This window comes from Patagioenas fasciata, chromosome 2 (genome assembly GCF_037038585.1).
Source record: "Patagioenas fasciata isolate bPatFas1 chromosome 2, bPatFas1.hap1, whole genome shotgun sequence".
Classification (NCBI taxonomy): Eukaryota; Metazoa; Chordata; class Aves; order Columbiformes; family Columbidae; genus Patagioenas; species Patagioenas fasciata.
In genome coordinates this window covers 26146212-26164167 of record NC_092521.1, presented here as the reverse complement: position 1 = coordinate 26164167, position 17956 = coordinate 26146212, and the positions used below count along the sequence as shown (strand labels likewise).

Genomic DNA, 17956 nt, shown 5'->3' with positions numbered 1-17956 from the left:
AAAATGAAACACAAAGACTGTCTCAAAGCGTCACACGTTCAGCTCAACTCGGCGAGCACAGAGCCCTGGTAAAGGCGGTTTCGTTTCCCATCCTGGCACAAACTCAACAAGCTGCTCTCTGGAAAGTACGAAGAGACGTTCCCGGCACAGGTGACGAAGTGAAATGGGGCTTGTGAGCAATTGCAAAGACGCGACGACTAACTTTCACTTAGTTAAACTGCAGAACGCGAGTGCATCCCCTTGAATATCAATATTAGTGAAAAAATAATGTAAAAAAAAAAAAAAAAACCAACCTCCAAATGAGTAGAAAGCGTAAGGATTTGAAGCCGGTACAACAAGCAGTGCTATTCAAACGGCCCGGCCCGGCCCGCCCGTACCTCGCTCAGCCCAGCCCCGCCGCGCGGACACTCAACTGTCCCGCCGCTCCCGTTCAGCCCGCCCCGCGCATGTGCCGAAGGCGGCATTCCCTCCAAGCACGCGTGCGCACACCCAATCCCTCCGCCGGGGAAGCGTTGAGGTGCGCGTGCGCGGCACGGACATGCGAGAGGTTCTTGGCGTCGTTGAGAGCTGCGCATGCGCGAGGCCGTTCTGCCACACACAGCATGGCGGAGAGGCTGCGTTCCTGCCGCGTGCCGCGCGCCGCGCGGCCGTCAAGCGAGAGTGGCCGCAAAAGTAACCTCGACTTCGCGACAGCGAGCGGCGGCGGGGCGAGGCGGCGCCGGGCGGGGTGAGCGGGGCGAGCGGGTGACTGCGGCCACCTGCGGGCTCGGTCGGGCCGGGCTGGGCTGGAGCCGCCTGCCGGCGGTAGTGGGGCCGGGGCGGACGACTGTGCGGAGCGGGACCGTGCAGTGGGAGACCTTGCCCGGGGATCTTGCCGCTTGTCAGGGGTCGCCCGCTGTCGGCAGGCCCGACGGTGGCTTTGCCGCCCCAGTGAGCAGTTGGGGGCGGCTGCTCGGCCTTACGTTGCTGCTCCAGGGGCTTCCAGGCCGGTTTCGTTCTTTGTGACCGCGATCGTTGGCCATTCCCGAAGAGCCCACCCAGGCCCGACCTAGGGCCTGTGCAGAGCCCCGTCCACAGCGGAGCCTCTGGGGAGCGCTCCTGCCCTGGGGCTCGGCGCTGTGCAGCAAGTCCAGTCCCTGGGAGCCCAGCAGCTGGTCCGGGAGATGGGTGTTTGTGTCGCTCCGTTTTCAGTAGGTTTTGCAGCAAGACAGCAAGTGGAAGGGTTATGTAAAAATGTTCTTTGTCAAAGTTGTTTCCGATTTCTTAGGTGGTTCCTGGTAAAGGCATAGGACTTAAACTAATTGTATATCTTGTGCTGGTTATTATTGAAGCTTTTGTTAAGTCAGTTTTTTACATCAGTGTAAACTGGTGTTAACTGTCCCTTCATTGTTATCCTCTTCTGTTCCCGTTCTCTGACACAAATGTTTGTGAGACTCCACAGTGTACCAGTCTGGGGAGCTGATCTGAGGGCATAGCTCTATGGCAGCCTGAACCTCCGCCACCGCTGTGGCCTTCTGTCCTTTCTGCCCTGGCTGCGGTTTGTCATTACCTGTCTTGCCCTTCTTCCTTAGTCACTGGAGCTTCTGCTGAGCCATCTACAAGAACATCTAGCCTAGCAAATAGCCAAGTCGTAGTTCAGGAAAGGGCCAAATGAAGTGTTCTAACTGATTCAAGGAAAGAAGTAGAGGGAGGCTAGGGGGCCATTAATTAGCAGATAGATTGACTTGGACCACCGTAGTTCAACTGTCAAAGATTTTTTTTCCAGTTCAGTTTTGACACAGGTCATTTACCCAGTATGATACATCACTACCACTGTAGAAGCAGCTTGTACTGTCACAGTTGAAGGGGTGAATCTGCATCTTTGGACATTAATGCTGGGTTGAAGGTGGCTTAAGGTGACTGTAGCAGAGTGACGTAAGACATCCTAAAACATTGCTTCTGTATAGCAGGATTTAAAGTACAGTGTATCTTCATGAAGATAGAAACTGAAACAAGTGTTTTTACAGTTACCTCATCCCCAGACCTTGCATAAATTGTTTGTTTTCCAGCCGCAGGACACTTCTGAAAGTGCTGTCATAGTGATGCACATCTGTAGTTCTGTTATGATTCACTGCAGCTATTCAAGCAGTTATGCTTTGTTTTGTTACGTCGAAAATAAACAGTTTTTAAAAACCAGAGACTACTGCTGATGAATAAATGCAAGTCACTCATCTGATCTCAGTGTCCTGTTTTTTACAATGGAATAGCATTGATTGATGTCAAGACATGTAGCAAGCGATGCCATTATATTGTTGGGAACTACCTCCCATCAGTCTTCACCATGTACCCACACAAAATCTGTGTTTGAAGGCAGCGCAGTGCATAGCTCGAAGCTGGTTTTAGATGTGGGCCTCGCAAACAAAGTGGAATGGCAGCTACTAAAAATGGTATTTTACCTGTGAATTCTGGAGGAGATTTTTGCTTGTCAAAAACTATGGGGAGAAATGAAATATATGTGAAACAATGGAAAGCAAATAGCATGTAATAGTTTGTGTTTTTTCTGCCTTCCAGATTTGTCACCCAGAAGTTCCAGATATCCTTGTGTACAGTGTCGCTGATAGTGGCCAGGTGATAGGCAAAATTCTGGACCAGAGAAACCAAAGACAAGGCAAGATTTGAGATGTTAGTTGAATGTGGGAAAGCAGTGATAAATTATGTCGTTTGTAGGTGCAAACAAAAAAGAAGTGTGACAATCAGTGAATTGTAATAGTCAAGAAGATAGAAGTTTCTGGGGAAGAGCAGAAGTTGAAAATTATGTCATTTCATGGTGTAAGTACTGAGGAAAATGATCTGTACTGCTAGAGTGCGTGGCATTCATCCAGTGCTATCCATCTGCTTATCCGTTGACTGAAGTGCGTCTCTTGAAGTTGTCAGAAGGTAAAACAGCTGTAGTTTGTCAGGTCAGGAAATTTCTGCTGGAAGAAGTCCTGGACTTCAGGGACAGTCATTGTCGTAGGTCTCAGACTCAAAGCAACAAGGATTCTGACACTGTGGGATGGTGCTGCTTCAACATCAGTCTTGAAAGCATACTGAAGGTCTCATCAGAAACTGCCTTGATTGTATTTTTTGCTTCAAAGTGCCCATCCACTTCCCATTTGAACTCTCATTTAGGTTGGGGCTTTAGATAGATAGATTTGTTGCACTAAATTTTTCTGTCAGGCACGAGTAAAGTTTTTGTTTGACACTTGATAAAAATACTCTTTACTGCATTCTGATAGACTTCGAACTTGCTAAAATACAGCAAAAAGTGTCTTGAAGACTTAGTGCTCATGGATCAGCAACTTGTGTGCAATATGTAGCTTATAGCATCTGCAGTTTCAGTAAAACAGAAACCCTAGGACAGCAAAAACACTCAGTTTTGTTGACGTGTCTTGTATCTCGATGAAGGTTTTGTAAAATCTGAGTCCTCTGGGATCCACCAAGCCAATTCAAAATTTTAGGCTAACACTTCAAATCATAGTACTTATCTGTATTGTTTAACAGTCCTCCAGCATAAACATATGTTTCAACGCTTTCATCAGCATTGGGAAATAGTACACAACAATGCCAATTATCAGTAGCAGAATGTGAAGTCAGCTACTTTTTAAACCTTCCATTGTGGTCCTTGATGTCCTTACAATCACAGCTTTGTGCAAACAATGCTCGTTGTGTTCACACTGAATTACCAAAGTCTTGAATTTCTTGTCTTTGTTGAAGACCTCTGAAAACATAAAAGGAAACAACAGTGTAAAAATCATTATCATCTTCATAATATGATATTTTCTTGAGCAGACTCTTTTAGGACCTAGAATGTCAATGCTGTGGCTGAAGGAATAGCATATCCCAGATACTTGTAAATTTAGTTTCTGTGTTGATGACAACGTAGCCACAGAAGCACAGAGGTAAATGCAGTGTGTGAAGTCTGCCTGAGACCTTGTCAGGAGCCTGTGTGGATTGCACTCCCTGCTACTGTGGCAACGCTGTCACTAGGTCACCCAGCTGGTCCGTGTCCCAGCTTATCTAAAGGCAGCTCAGGCATCTTGGCAAGCCCTGGTGTTGACTGTGTAATAAAAATGCCAGTAGAAACAAAGCACGATATGGAAACCATGTAGCAGGTGATGTCTTTTGCATTTGGGTATATGCCTGTTTGCTTCTGTTATGTGTGCTCTCATTACAGGTTTTACTAACTTTAATTTTAGCAAATACCCTTCTAACACAAGCACCTTTCATAACTGGGAAAGATCTGCTTTGATACTCAGAGAAATATAAGATATAAATTCCAGGTTTATTTTGTATTAATGTAGAGGAATTGCAAAGTTTTTTTTCCCTTAAAAGCAAAATTTTACATTAGTTCTTAGAGATCATTATTGTTCTGACACAGTTCCACTTAAGACTGGGATTCTCTTTGAATGTCATATTGCAATTGCTAGATATCAACTTCAGGGATTTAAGTGATGACATAATTTTAAATTTTTTGTTTTAAGTAAACAACCTTAGCTATGCTATGTATCAGAGCAATGGTATTTGTCAATACAATGAACTTGACTGTGATAGCGTTGTTTTAAAAATAAACTGCATATCATGCCCAGATAAAACCAGGTTAGATAAGAAACTTTCATCTTTTTAAGGAATATAGTTTTACCAGGTTTCAGTTCCTTCTTTTAAATAATATTGAATTCTTTTGTCTTCAATGTTACGAACCTAGGCAGAAGGCTTCAAAATTAAAGAGCAGCAGGGTGTTCAGTTTTGAGATAAATATCTGCATCAGTAATAATTGAAAGAGAGACTGATGGGGCTTTATTTCCCTCTAATCTAGTCAGTTCTGTTGTGTTCACTTGTAGCTTTTTCAGTGGCCAGCTTTGGAAAGCTTTGTTTTAATGGGCTGTTAGGACAGTATCTATTCAGCAGCTGGCTGGTTAGACATAGACTCGGTAACTTAGGAAACACTACTGAGCCTTTTTCTTTCTAATTTTTCTCATAGGCATAATAAAGCAGTGAAGAGAAACTGAAGGAAATACTACATGTCTTACTGATGACAAAACGGTTTCTGAAGTATTTGGATAAACTATATGTATATGTACTAAAATCTAAAAAGGTAGGATATCTTCATTTTCTGTTTTATTTAGAAAACCTCATAACAAACAAAAACCTCTCTCATGAGTCTCAGTAAGGTTAAAAATGTAATTTTGTATGTTGAGGAATGTGAAGCCTAAACTGTATTCTTCTAAGTGAGTTCTGTGGAGTCTTACCAAATTCTACTAGGATTTTCATTATAGGATTTTGGTGAAGGCGGATTGCCTGTTAGTTCTTCACAAAGCTTTCAAATCCATTTAAAGGCTACTGAGTTTTATAAAATAGACCATGTAGGAGAAGACAGTAGCTCCTCATGATTTCAGGGTTAGCTGCAGTTCTGGCATCTTTTTCTTTGTGAATATTAAGTATTTCCCTAGACATGTGGAGATTTCATGCTGTTCCCTCTGGAATGGAAGTCTACAATGAGTCAAGAATCTTAGCCTTTTTTTCAATGTGTAGTTCATAAATACAAAATCTGCTGGCTGAAAGTGCCGCAGCTATTGTCTGTAAGGACACTGTTTTGGAAGTTTGTTACACACTATATAAGACATGAAACTGGAAAACAGACATTTGCATTTGAACTTCTATGATGTTTCTGCTTCAGGTAGAATTCAAGTCAATAGAAACTGGATGTTTCACAGTGACTGCTAGAACTATGTTCAGTAACAGCTCAACTGTCTGCTAAAATCTTTACCTTCAGAATTCAGAGAATCTTGATACAAAAATTGAATTCCGACATCCAGCAGTACAACCTCCAAATTCTTACTTAAATCTCCAAAGTAAGTGTTTGCATTCTCGTCTGTGAAGTTCTTTATTCACGTTCTCTGTATTTCTAGAACTGCTTCCCGGCTTGTTTGTGAATCTAGCCACACAGATTGAGGACAGACTGCTTTATTTCTCTGTGTCGTTTTAACAGGTTGAAGGTGTGTGGAGAGCATGGGTTATGATATTGAGCGTTTCGTTGGCTACGTCAATGAAGGCCTATTATGCTCCATCTGCCGTGATGTGTTAGAAGATCCATTACAGGCTCCTTGTGAACATGCTTTCTGTACTGCTTGTATACATGGATGGCTGACTCATCACAGCAACTGCCCTGAAGACAGACAAATGGTTGATGTATCTTTGCTACGACCTCTCTACAGGTATACAATAATCTTGCTGTATGTTGAAATTGCACAAATTTAGGATATCTCACCTTGCTTGTACAGTTTCATCTATTGTCATTTACTGTCATTCAAATTGTCTTTATCCAGTATGCCTATGGCAGAAACTTGCATGAAAGTATTAGCATTTTCTATTTATTATAACTGACTTTCAAGGTATTAAGATTTCAAAAGAGAAAGACCACTTTATTTGTTCTCCACCTTTTTATATCTTGAATGCTGGTTTTGGATATCTGTCTGGATATTATTCTGAATGCAGGTCTGCTACAGCACCAAAACTTTCCCATACTTTGTTAGAGAAAGCAGGCAAAGCAACTATTGACAACAGTCACTGAACACTGTATATCTTCTGGTTTTCTTTTCAGTCTTACCTAGATACTGTAGTGGGGTTTGTAATGAAGAATTCCTGTACAGGTGAACCAAACCTCTCGCCTTCAAATACTTTTTTAGAAAGGTCTTTAGCTGTAAAATACCTGGCTTGCACCACCTTGTCATGTAAAGCAGGCTGTTTCCATGAGTGTCTTCCGTATTTCTTGCCAGCACAGAGTTTCGCCAGTAGATGCTGCTTGCTGATTAACCCCAGCATTGTCTAATCTTGCTCAGATTAACAGTTATGTGTCTAAAACCTTCAGCCACAGACGTTGAATTAACTCCATTAGTACTCCAGTGGTTTTGTTAATAATGAGATTTTACTGTGTGGAAAGATGAGGTACAGGGTAAACAGAACCCTGGAGTTTAATTTATAGATAGTTCTGTCTGGACTCACTGTAGTCGGTTTGGTTTGACATATTTAGAAACGCAAAACTTAAATGATGAACAAGTAGCCCTAGTGTTTATTCGTGGTAATACCTGCTGAGCTAGTGAAAGGTCACAGTTAAAAAATTATTCAAAAATGAAGATTTCATTTGCACATTTAATTTTGGAGACTGAATTTTCCATTAACATTGGGGTTTTTAAGCCGGTTCTTTTCCAATATAGTCCCTCAAATTCTAAAAAAAATAAAATTAAATGTTATTCACAATTTATCCTAACAGAGATTAGAATCTTACTTTCTTTTGCCAAAAGCTGAAAATACAAATTTTTCAATAATGTTCCCAGATTTAATAACATTTCCTTTTTATTGCATGTAGGTATATGAAAAATGATTTAAACCGTCTTCAGCTGCATTGCAAAAACAGAGAGTACGGCTGTGAAATGATTTGTTCTCTGGAGTCTATAGACAGGCATGAAAGGGAGTGTGAATACAGTCAGATACGTTGCTCCAATGCCGGTGAGTGACATTCAAAGAAGTTGAGTCCTTTATATTCAGAAAACATGTGTTTGTCATCTTTTTGTCAACAGAATGGCAATAATGGCTGTTATTAACAAACAGAAATTCAAAGCTTTGGCTTGATCTTTACAGCAGTCTTTTTGAACAAAATGTATCACCAATTTATGGCAATTATGTTCATTAGCTACGTTTTTTTATCTAAGAACTAACCAAAATGAATGAGTATGATGGACTTCAAATTTCTGAAAATACAGGAGAGTGTGTGTTTTGGTTTCTGTCAAGTTATGAGGTTGTCTTTCAATTTTGACTGCTCATTTTGATGCTGCAATCAAGTCACAGCACCTACAGAACACTAGTGGGTCACACTTTATTGATAAAACATCCAGTTACCTGCTGCATGTGCAGCCACTCATGCTCTCTTGCGGTTTTAACAAAAACATATATTGGAAATAAGAATTGTTTTAAGCTGAACTACGGTTAGAGATGTTGTGTTCATGTTAAGATTTTTATTTAAAACAAACCTACACCTCCTGAGGAAGAAACATACAGCTAAAAAGGAACATCCTGGTAAAATTTCCCAGTCAATTTTATTCAAAATGTTGTATGTTCTTAGACAAATTTAATTTCTAATTAATGATGCTAAGGGCATAGTCAAGTCTGCCATTGTAATCAATTATAAGAAGATCAAGGTGCTAGAGTTGCTCTACTGGAAGTTACTCTTCCTCTCAGCAGTAAGTGACTCCTGCAGATGCTTCAGATTCACCTGTTTTTCTTCCTACCACAGCAGCAGCATTTACAGAGTTAGGAACCTTGTCTCTGCTGTCTGCCGTGCAGCCTGTGAGGACTCTTACAGTTCTTGAATTCTTCCTCAAGAATCCAGCAGAGTGTATTTTGAGTATCTCAATTACAAATCATTATATTTATTAGTAAAGCTCTTCTAAAGGGCTGTCTTTTGCAATTTCCTGGTGTGGTTTGTTGGCAAGTTTCACTGTTCCATTGTTTCCATTTTCTCACTTCAATTTCATCTTCAAATTAAATATAAGTGTGTTTTACAGCAAACAGTGCTTCAAAGATTAAATGTTAAGAATACAAACTTCAAGTTTAGAGTGTTAAATGTGACAAGAATTTATATAGTGTTCATTTTTGGTTCCCTAGGTTTTAATCACTACAGATTTGTAAAGTTTGTATCCTAGAATTTCTGTGGAAATGTTCAGTTATTAAATGTTCATAGATGGATGTTCTTGTTTATTTATGTGCTCTGGTATGTTACACGCAGGACCAACCAATGTTGAGAAAAACAAGGTTACATTCCATCTCACCTGCCGTTTTGCTACATGTCCTTGGACTTTTTTTCTAGATGTGGTACATAACTTGTTTTTACACATGTGCATTCTTCTTCAATTCCAGTCATTGCGATTTGTGGTAGAAGTGCAGACAAGCTGCTAGAGTCTTAGCTTGGCATCACTGTTGTCATTATGGAAGTTGCTTTAATGCCAGACCAGCAGCAGAAGACTGCACAGAAAATACCTACTTTTTAATATGCATTTTCAGTTAATAGACAGATATTAATATGACTTTGCAAGAGTGTTTTATTACTAGTATGTGTGTTAAAACTATTGCATTTTGTATTCTAAAGAAATCAGGTTTTTCATTGTTTTAACAGATTCACTGTTGCTTAGCTCAAGATATTGCAGCTTGTTTGCTTGTTTTTGTTTGGAATTAATAAAAATGTTTTCGTTAGTTGTAAATGACTGGCTTACCTTACTGACCTTACTGTTCCCTGTTCAGGTTGTACAGTTCAGATCGAACGACGTAACTTAGATGGTCACCTGGCAGTGTGCGAATATCGGAGCTGTGAATGCCCCAATGGTTGCGGTTACACCATTCTCAGCGCAGAAGACGCACAGCATAATTGTGTAGCGGAGCTGAGAACAGAGTTAGAACTACTTCGGTACAAATCTTCTGTTTCTTTGATGTTTGTGTTAGTCTGGGCCTAAGATCACTGCTTAAAGCGCTTCAAATGCTAGCACTGGATTTTGGTATGTGTTAAATAGTCGATTAATTACTTGATGCTAATGGGCTAAAGCATGTGTCAGCTTAACTTTAAATTCTTACTGTTTGATTTTTTTTGCTATTATTTTTGTGGGTCCAAGTTATTATAAGTCCTAAAATACCATTTCATGTTGCTGAACAAGACTGTGAGCTGCCCATATAAAATGATGAAATACCTAACAAGAACTGGACTGAAGTTGGCAATTTCATTTTTCCACTGGCATGTTACAGACCAAAATTCACATTATTTAATAATTGTATTTAGCTTATATTTTTACAGATCCAGAAGATAAAGATCTCTAACTATTTTGGCAGTTACAGACTGGTAGATTAAGCCTCTGAGGATGTAATGTTCAATTTTTACTAAAATTTTGGCAGATTCATAACAGTTGGTGAATATGACTCTTCTTACTGGCATCCTTTTTCCTCATGTATATGTTTTTGTAGCTTTCTGTGATTTTCCAGTTTTCCCATGCTCCTTCCCATTTCTGTCCTTCAATTCACTGTCTGTCTTGTGCTCTTGAAGATTGCTGGGAAGTCAGGCTCAAATCTGGTCTAATGCACTGAGACACAAGGAATTCTGCTGCCTGGTGTCTGAATTCAGAAAGTTAATGTAGGGAGAGAAAGTTTTTGACTGTGAAGCTGTGTGAATTGTTATAATAGTTTGCTGCACACTATCATTTAGTGTCCACCATAAAAGTGACAAGATTACATGTTTAGCCATAGTATAGTATTCACGCTTCTTATCTTGACTGCATGTGTTTAGTAATACTAAGCAGGTGTACACTACAGGTAAAAGGCAGTAAATCATTTAAAGTCATAAATATATGTTCTTCAGCTCATAGAATTGCTTCAAGAATATGATACAGTTGTCCCAAATGTAGGCTGTGCGTGGTCACTTTAGTATCCCCTGGGCACATGCGTTTTTTTATGTTAGTTTTATTTAAATGAATAAATAGTATTATCATGCCCCTAGAGTGGTGTCCTGTAGAGGCTTTCTGGAATTCGAAAATCTCTTATTTTCTGTGCTTACAAGACTTACCAAGGAGAAATAAACCTTTTAGGTCAGAAATGATCTGCAGAGTGGAGGAGGCAAAACATGAGATGGAGTCGAGGTTAGATTCACAGAGAAGGCATATGGTCCAAAAAGAGAGTATTCTGCAAAATGAAATTGAGGAACTAAAGGTAAATATGATCATTTTGTTTTCTTTTTTTCCTTCTATCAGTCTAGCTTTTTGCTTTTGCCAGTAGTATTGTCTTATTTTCTAATTATAGTCTCACAGAGATGAGACTTAGGTTAAGTATGGGAAGCAGAAGAGATGTTGGCACAGTCCTTTGCCAGGCTGAGCAGCTCTGGGGAGAAGTCAGGTGAATAATCTAGATTACTGGTGTATTCCTGTGCTTCACCTGCTTCAAATGCATTGGAGCTAACCTGGGTACCCTTGTGCAAGGACTGCATCTTTTCATTCATCCAGTTCTTATTATATCACAGAATAATGATTTCTAAAGCCCATAGCAATGGATGAGCTTTATACTTACCTTTTTTATTTTTACTGGATTTGATGTTAAATCCTTGAAGAACGTATTGGAACATAACCAAAACCTTATTTTGGTTGGGATCTTGAAATAGAAAATACAAGCAGCAACTGAGTAAAGCCACTGTTTATTATTCTTCAGAATAAACTTTTTGCACTTTCAGGAAAACTCTCTTTGAGTCTTTGGAACAAGACCATTCTGAAGGTGAATGCTGGATTCTGTCTGAAATTTACATTTGTTCCACTATCAAAAATGATTTCAGTGTTGTTTATTCTTTAGAATCCATCACCCTGCCAATTCGACTTCATACCACCACTCTTAGAAAAGAGTTGGTTTCCTGCAGTAAATTTGTGTTTGTGTTTCAGAGTCAGATGTCACGAATGATGTCAGATGTACGCTCTCTGATGGCTGCAGAGAGACAGCATCGCCAGGAGCTGGAGCAGGCAGAGCTGGAAAAACGGGAGTTAATGGAGCTGCTGAAGGGTCTGCAGAAGGACTGTCGATTAACTACTACAGAAGGAAGCAGGAAGTCAACAAATTTCCGCCCTCTGACGCGACTAGAGAGCGTCAAACGAAAACCTCGGGAAGTTACAGTTATCTAAACAGAAGTAAGCTCAAAAAGCATTTTCTTCTGATTTCTGGGACCATCTGGCAAACTTTTCTACTTTCCATGAATAATTGGTAAATCACTTCTGATTTACTTGATTTATTTTAAAATCTAGATTATGACTTTTATTTCCTCTTGGGCATAAAAACAGATGGGGAAATTTTTTCTTAGGGAACAGTGGGCATTAAAACTAAATACATTTTTAACTAATGTTTCTATAAAAAAGGGGAAGGAGACTTGATTTATAGTCTCTTCAGTGCATTATTTATAGGAGTCTTTCAATCCTGAAAGCCAGAGCCTTTTAAAGTCAAAGATACTTAAAGCTTGTTTCCTTCCTAGTCCATTATAGTCTGTTTAAAATCTAGTTTATGCTTAGACTTGGAACAGAAAGAAAATGTAATCATTAGTAGTGGCATTTGGGAATAAATAGAATTAGTAAGTCCATAATAGAAATGAGTAGATTTTGCTTGCTTACAGTCTGTGGAAGGTCTATTTCAAAGGTGGAGAGAAAGCACTTTAAATTGTAATTCAACTGCTGTGGAACAGCTTCAGGTGAGGCTGACTTTTTAATTTAGAGTTTCTCTAATTTCCCAGGCTGATACACACTTTAATACTAAAGCCCAAGGCAACAGAGTTGTCTAAAACCTTTTCAATAGATGTGTAACTTGGAGCTTTTTGTATGTGAAAGTCCTTTAAGCTTGAGACCAGCCCATTCGATACTCAGCAAGCATATATAAATACCTTGAGTATCCTTAATTTTCTTTTGGCAGGTTTAAGGCCACTTGAACGTTAATATCCACAACAGATGAATATTTGCACAGTCACTTGGACTCTGGACGTCTTTATTAGTACTCAAGTTTGCGATTGTGTAAGAACTAGGATTTTTTAACAGACCGATAAATACTGAATCAAGGGGGCATTTGTCCGTAAGGACTGCGTAAGAAGTCTGTACGGTTCAAAGACTTTTCTCTAAACTTCTCGCACAGCCTGTCCGTGGTGTTTTCTGTGGTGTAGCTAAGCCATATTCTGTCCTCCATTCCAGCTCTTCAGTGGAGTGACTAGGGGACAGCCTGGCCTCCTGTTTACTGAATGTGCTAAATCAGTTTTGAACTTTCAGGAAAATGTGTGCAGGTGCAACAATCTGAATAAGCTTAATTGTATCATTTAGAAAGCAAATACATTACTGTGCATGCCTCGCTGTCACTCAGAGCAACGCTTTTATGGCTAACAGCGTAACCAAAGAGAGAGGCGGCCAACTCCGTTAGCACGTACACTGCATTATGGGGACTTGTGGTCAGAGCTGTCTTAATTTCAGGCATTAATAAATCCTTCTAACCTGCTTTATTATCATTGAAGCAGATGTACACACGTTCAGGTCTTGTGCATTTGAAATCTGACGGAAATAACTCTGCTGTGAAAGTTGGTTTGTTTTGGTTTTTACTGAAAGAAAACATTCATAGGAAGAGTTATGTCCAAATATATTCAAGATCAAATTATAATCATTGGCGGTATTTAGGTCACTGTAGCAGTCTCACCAACTCATGACATAGCACATCTTTTAAGCAGCCATATTTAACAATCTGAAACAGTAAAACAGTAGCTATAATTTGGGAAGACCTTCATTAGCACTAAACATTCAGTGGTCAATTCACGTGTATCAGTGTGCATATTAAAGCTGTAGGTAGGAAGTAAAAATGCTTTTATGATGTTATGTTCTAAATAAGCAAGGTGTTGGTGTCTGTGGTCTGTGCCTCTGCTTCAGCATTCACACTGATTTTGAAGCCTCTTGGCAACACCAGATTTCACGCTATTAGAGTCAGACGGTGCTTTTCTGTGTACTGTAACTGTGTGGTTCTGTGATGTGACTTGATCTGCTTTGCTTAATGTGCAAGAAGAAAAAATTTCAAAATCCTGTAGAACTCAGATGAGCTGGATCATCTTTCCCAAGTTGGAGGGCAGAAGTGATCGCCCAATCTTCTCTGTTCTGACCACTGGACAAAGCAAGTGCTTTCTCCATAATGGGATCTCTGTGTTTGTTTGTTTTAGGAGTTTGACTCTCATATTTATGACTGAATTCCTTCTAGAACAGGAAACAGGGTTTATTTTGTATTTACTTAGCATTTGCTCTGCTGTCTGTCCCCTAAGTGACAGACATGAAACTACAGGACAAAACACCTTCTAGGTGGTAAGGAAGGACTTTCTGCTCTGCGGTCTGTGCAGCTTCTAGTTGCCAGCTCTGGAGTATGAACTTTCAGCATTGAAATGCGGCAGCGCTTTGGACCTCCCTGCTGCTGGAATGACCTGTCAGCTCTGGTTTCCTTCAGCAGCCAAGAAGCCCTTGCAGAGGTATTTTAAATCAGCACAAAGTAGCTAATAGCATCAGATCGCTCACGTTAATTTAAGCTTAATCCTCTTCCTCTGTGTTGATAAACTGTTCTGCACTTAATATTTTCCTCTGCTGATGAACCACTTACAGGGGGGCACTTGCTGAAGTGTGGTCATCGTTTTACCTGTGTTATAACTGGCTAGGTGAAAATTCAGTAGCCCATTGCGATAATATTTTATCTACTTTCAGCTTTTCCAGGCTCTTATATTATGCAGCTCTAAATAGCAGATGGCAGAAACAAGGGATTTTTTTTCTTTCTTTCTTTCAAATAGTTTGTTAATCCTTTTTATAAAATCTAAGGGTCTAAATATTGTAGTAGACTTGGTGTAAGTGAAGACCATATTTTAGGATTATATGAGAGGCGCTGCTTAAAGTGCATTACAGGAGGGCTCCAGCACTAAGTTGGTATTCTCCTACTAAATCACACTTCAGTCAGTTCCGTTTTCTCACAGGTGGAACTGTTACTCAAGTGGAGCAGTAACGGAGCAAACAGTTGTATTTTTAGTTGCTTCTAATAGCGCTTTGCAGCTGAAAGAGGGAGAGCAAAGGCTGTGGAGCCAAGGGAGCGGAGAGAAAGCGTGTGCAGCCCGGCTGCCTTCCCTCAGCCCCAGCGCCGTGGGGCAGCCGCGCCAGCCTGTGCAGTGGCTGCTGCCATTACAATTACCACAGCATTAGAGTTAAAAAGGAGATTAAATCTTTATCCACAGTTAAGTGGGTACAAAATGTAATAGTACCAAACCTGGGAGATTCACAAACAAAACTCCTAGAGAGCCAGTTGTTAAGTAGAGCATGTGAGACTACAAGGTATTACAAGCAATTGAGCAAATCCTTCTGCTACATTAAATTGGGTGAAAAAAATAATACTAAGTATATATTTTACAAAATATTTTAAAGCAACTGGTAAGGTTGCCTTTGAAAGAAATCAACATTTAGATATTTATTCTGAAGACACAAGAGGCCAGTTACAAATCTAGTTCCCTTAGACTGACTCTTCCACTTGAGAGGTCAAATTCAAGGCATTCAGCATTAAATCTGCATTTCATTCACCTGCACTCCTCTCAAAGCAAAACCCTGTCAATGGACTTGGCCAGTATGGATTGTTGGTGCTAGGATTATTTTGCCTGGAGCAGGAACAGCAAGTTTTGGAGGGAGCTTCTCGTAGGTTTAGATGAGTTTCAAGAGAAGGTGTGGAACTGAGAATGATGCATCTGAGTTGAGTGCAGGAGCAGCAAGGAAGAAATTTGCTGGACTTCCTAATTAAGGTGGCAGCTTTCAGTACAATTCTAGTACTAGATTAACAGTCTCATGAGGGAAGTTAATTTAGTACCACATATGTACAAGTGTTTCTTGTCAGCACAAAAGGGAATGGAATTACATAGTTAAACAAATTACCTAATATAGTGAAGTATTTTGACTGGCCAAAAGTGGTTTTATCTCAACTGTTCTTAGGTGTTTTTAAGAAGTGTAATGTATCAGTTGATCCCAGGTGGCAAACAGTTCCTCAGATTTACAGAAATGGGCAGCCTTGCAAGTTACATTTTCTGTGCATTGTCCTCTTGGATGTTTCTGGCATGGTGCTTTTCTGCATGGAAGCGCTGGACAGTATTTAAGTGGAGCAGTACCAGCCTTGCCTTTCTCCCATACTGCTGGTTGGGTGAAGTATGATAGGTCAGGGAGATTTTACCACAGAGATAGATGCCTTTATAAAGACCTACAATTCTATGCAACTTTCTCTTAACAAATAAACATTGAACTGTCTTCCAGCATTATGGTTCACTGCCAATTTATTTACATTTTCTACCTTTATATACACAAGAAGGATAAAACAGTGCTTAACAGATCTTAATCTCTAGCCTGTAAAACAGTAACACTATTTGTACCACTTTGAAGTACACTTTGTATAAAAGTTGGATTAATAAAGTAGTCTCTAGCATAATTAATGAAGTTTGTTTCAATTTTTTCTGTTAGGGAAGTTCGAGTCTCTTCTTCAGATGAAATAGCAAAATGTGGGTATACTGGCTGCACCATGGGGGAGGTCACGAATAAACTACACTGTAGGGTTAGTGCACTGGAGGAGGTGCGGCTGTATTTTGCCAAATCGAGGCACTATACAGCAATAAAGGCAGGTATTCCGTCAAATGCTATTCCTTCCTCAAGGATTTTTCTCCTGCCTCATGGCTGGGCATTTCTGAATGGGCTGAGCAGCTGTTTTGAAGGTGAAGAGCTGGCAGCAGTTGAAAACTCTGGGACTCCAAGAGTGTGACATTCTGGTCCTGCACAGACGGCAGGATGATGAACTGGCAAGAAGGGAAAAATTACTTCACCGTCCATCAGCTGAAGGGATCTCATCCCTAATGTGGGTTTTTCATACCCACAAGAGCCCAAATGGGATTTGAATCATAGAATCATTTTGGTTGGAAAAGACTATCACGATCAGAGTCCAGCTGTTAACCTAACACTGTCACTAAGCCATGTGAACAAATAAGAAAACCAGCGAGTTGTTGTTCAGTTGTAACCTAGGGGTGCATTTGCTTAAACACGAGCAATCAGGACACAGGGCACTGGAGCACGCGTTTGCTGTGTGCAGTGCTCTGTGTTTACCGGCTCAAACACCTTCTCGCACCTGGTGGCAGGAGTTACTCAGTGGTGAAAAGGCTGACATGACAGCCTGCATGTCACACCTGCGGAGCGCAGCACACCCGCTTGCAGATAACCCATTCATGTGCCTGTCCCCATCCACCTGCATCGGGTCTGCAGCTGGTATACAGCAATAAAGACTGCAGAGTTGCTGAAGAGTTTGAAGGTAAAAAGAAAAAAAAAAGAGCACAGAATTTGTCTCAGCCTTATCCCACACACAAAGAATGCCTTTGTCCATCTGTTAACCAAGACATTCAGTGAACAGAGGCAATTCCTGCACGTTTCAGGCTGAAGCTCCTCTCCTCACCCACCCTGGGCGCATACGGTGCGTGCACCCAGCATGGGGCTGCGGATCGCACTGGGGTCTGTTCTGCCACACTTGCTCCTCCCAAGCGTTGTGCTCATCAGGGAAGTGTGCGATTCATTAAACTGTATTTTGTCATTAGCATGAGCTGCTTCCAGAGTTCTGGTGCTCCCATCAGGAAACAAAACTTGAAACTTTCTTTTTGGGCAGAGTATAAAAAGCAAAATTTAATGCTTAAAGTGTTATTTACTCATGGAAGGAATCCAGTTTAAAAGAGCAAAGCAAATAACTCCAAGGTTTAAACAGCATTATTTCAAGTTGAATTTACCCAAGAAAGGAACCACTTTGCATTGAAAGCTCACAGAACTAAACTCATTTGAAAAACCAAAACATGATAGATGTATAATTCTTTTTCAATTAAATTTACAGAGCTTTCATACATCAAACAATTTAACCAACCCTTTATTTCATCCTAGTTCGAAAATGACTAGTGTGACATGCCATGTATTTTAAACTTTCAAGAACCATTACTGAATATTTACATATTTATTCCATGCTTGACACTTTTCATTCCAAATTCCCTGACAGAAAACAAATGATTCATATCCCTGCTAGTTTCCAACACAGTAAAGTTTCTGAAAAAAATAAACCAACCATAAACACCCGGTCTAAAGGAGCCAGCCAGCTTTAAAAAATTTATGCAGCACTCCTCAAAAAACATTAATACCCGTCATGCCTGTGAGAGCTCCACCAATTTTACTCATTACAATTGCATTATTAGTTAAACTACATCTTCCTGTTATTTTACCACTCAGAAAATCGTTCAGCTTCCAATCCAAACCTTTTTTCACGTTCTTTTAAACAATGTTAAAGCGTGTACTTTTGTGAACCGATACTATTCCCTTTAACT

General features: G+C 40.2%; 1 protein-coding gene across 5 annotated transcripts; it reads left to right on the top strand.

Annotated features, from left to right (window-relative positions):
- Positions 1 to 569: 569 nt before the first annotated feature.
- LOC136097906 (RING finger protein 151-like) lies at positions 570 to 16041 on the top strand. Of its 5 annotated transcripts, XM_065830802.2 has the most exons (10): positions 571 to 727; positions 2551 to 2808; positions 5000 to 5113; positions 5696 to 5870; positions 6008 to 6233; positions 7385 to 7524; positions 9313 to 9475; positions 10641 to 10761; positions 11478 to 11720; positions 12490 to 16041. In XM_065830802.2, exons 5-9 carry the CDS (start codon positions 6028 to 6030, stop codon positions 11712 to 11714), a joined length of 867 nt encoding a protein of 288 aa, XP_065686874.1. In that variant the 5' UTR covers positions 571 to 727; positions 2551 to 2808; positions 5000 to 5113; positions 5696 to 5870; positions 6008 to 6027; the 3' UTR covers positions 11715 to 11720; positions 12490 to 16041. The 5 variants fall into 5 exon arrangements, with proteins under 5 accessions (XP_071660048.1, XP_065686874.1, XP_065686871.1 ...); XM_065830799.2 differs by having other exon boundaries at positions 2551 to 2661; positions 11478 to 16041; XM_065830797.2 differs by having other exon boundaries at positions 11478 to 16041.
- The last annotated feature ends 1915 nt before the right edge of the window (positions 16042 to 17956 follow it).

Bases quoted from the DNA above. Each gene is read 5' to 3' on its own strand.
- LOC136097906 (XM_071803947.1), top strand. From the start codon at position 6,028: ATGGGTTATGATATTGAGCGTTTCGTTGGCTACGTCAATGAAGGCCTA. The intron at 6,234-7,384 runs GTATACAATAAT...TATTGCATGTAG, and splicing joins TTGCTACGACCTCTCTACAG to GTATATGAAAAATGATTTAA. The intron at 9,476-10,640 runs GTACAAATCTTC...TAAACCTTTTAG, and splicing joins ACAGAGTTAGAACTACTTCG to GTCAGAAATGATCTGCAGAG.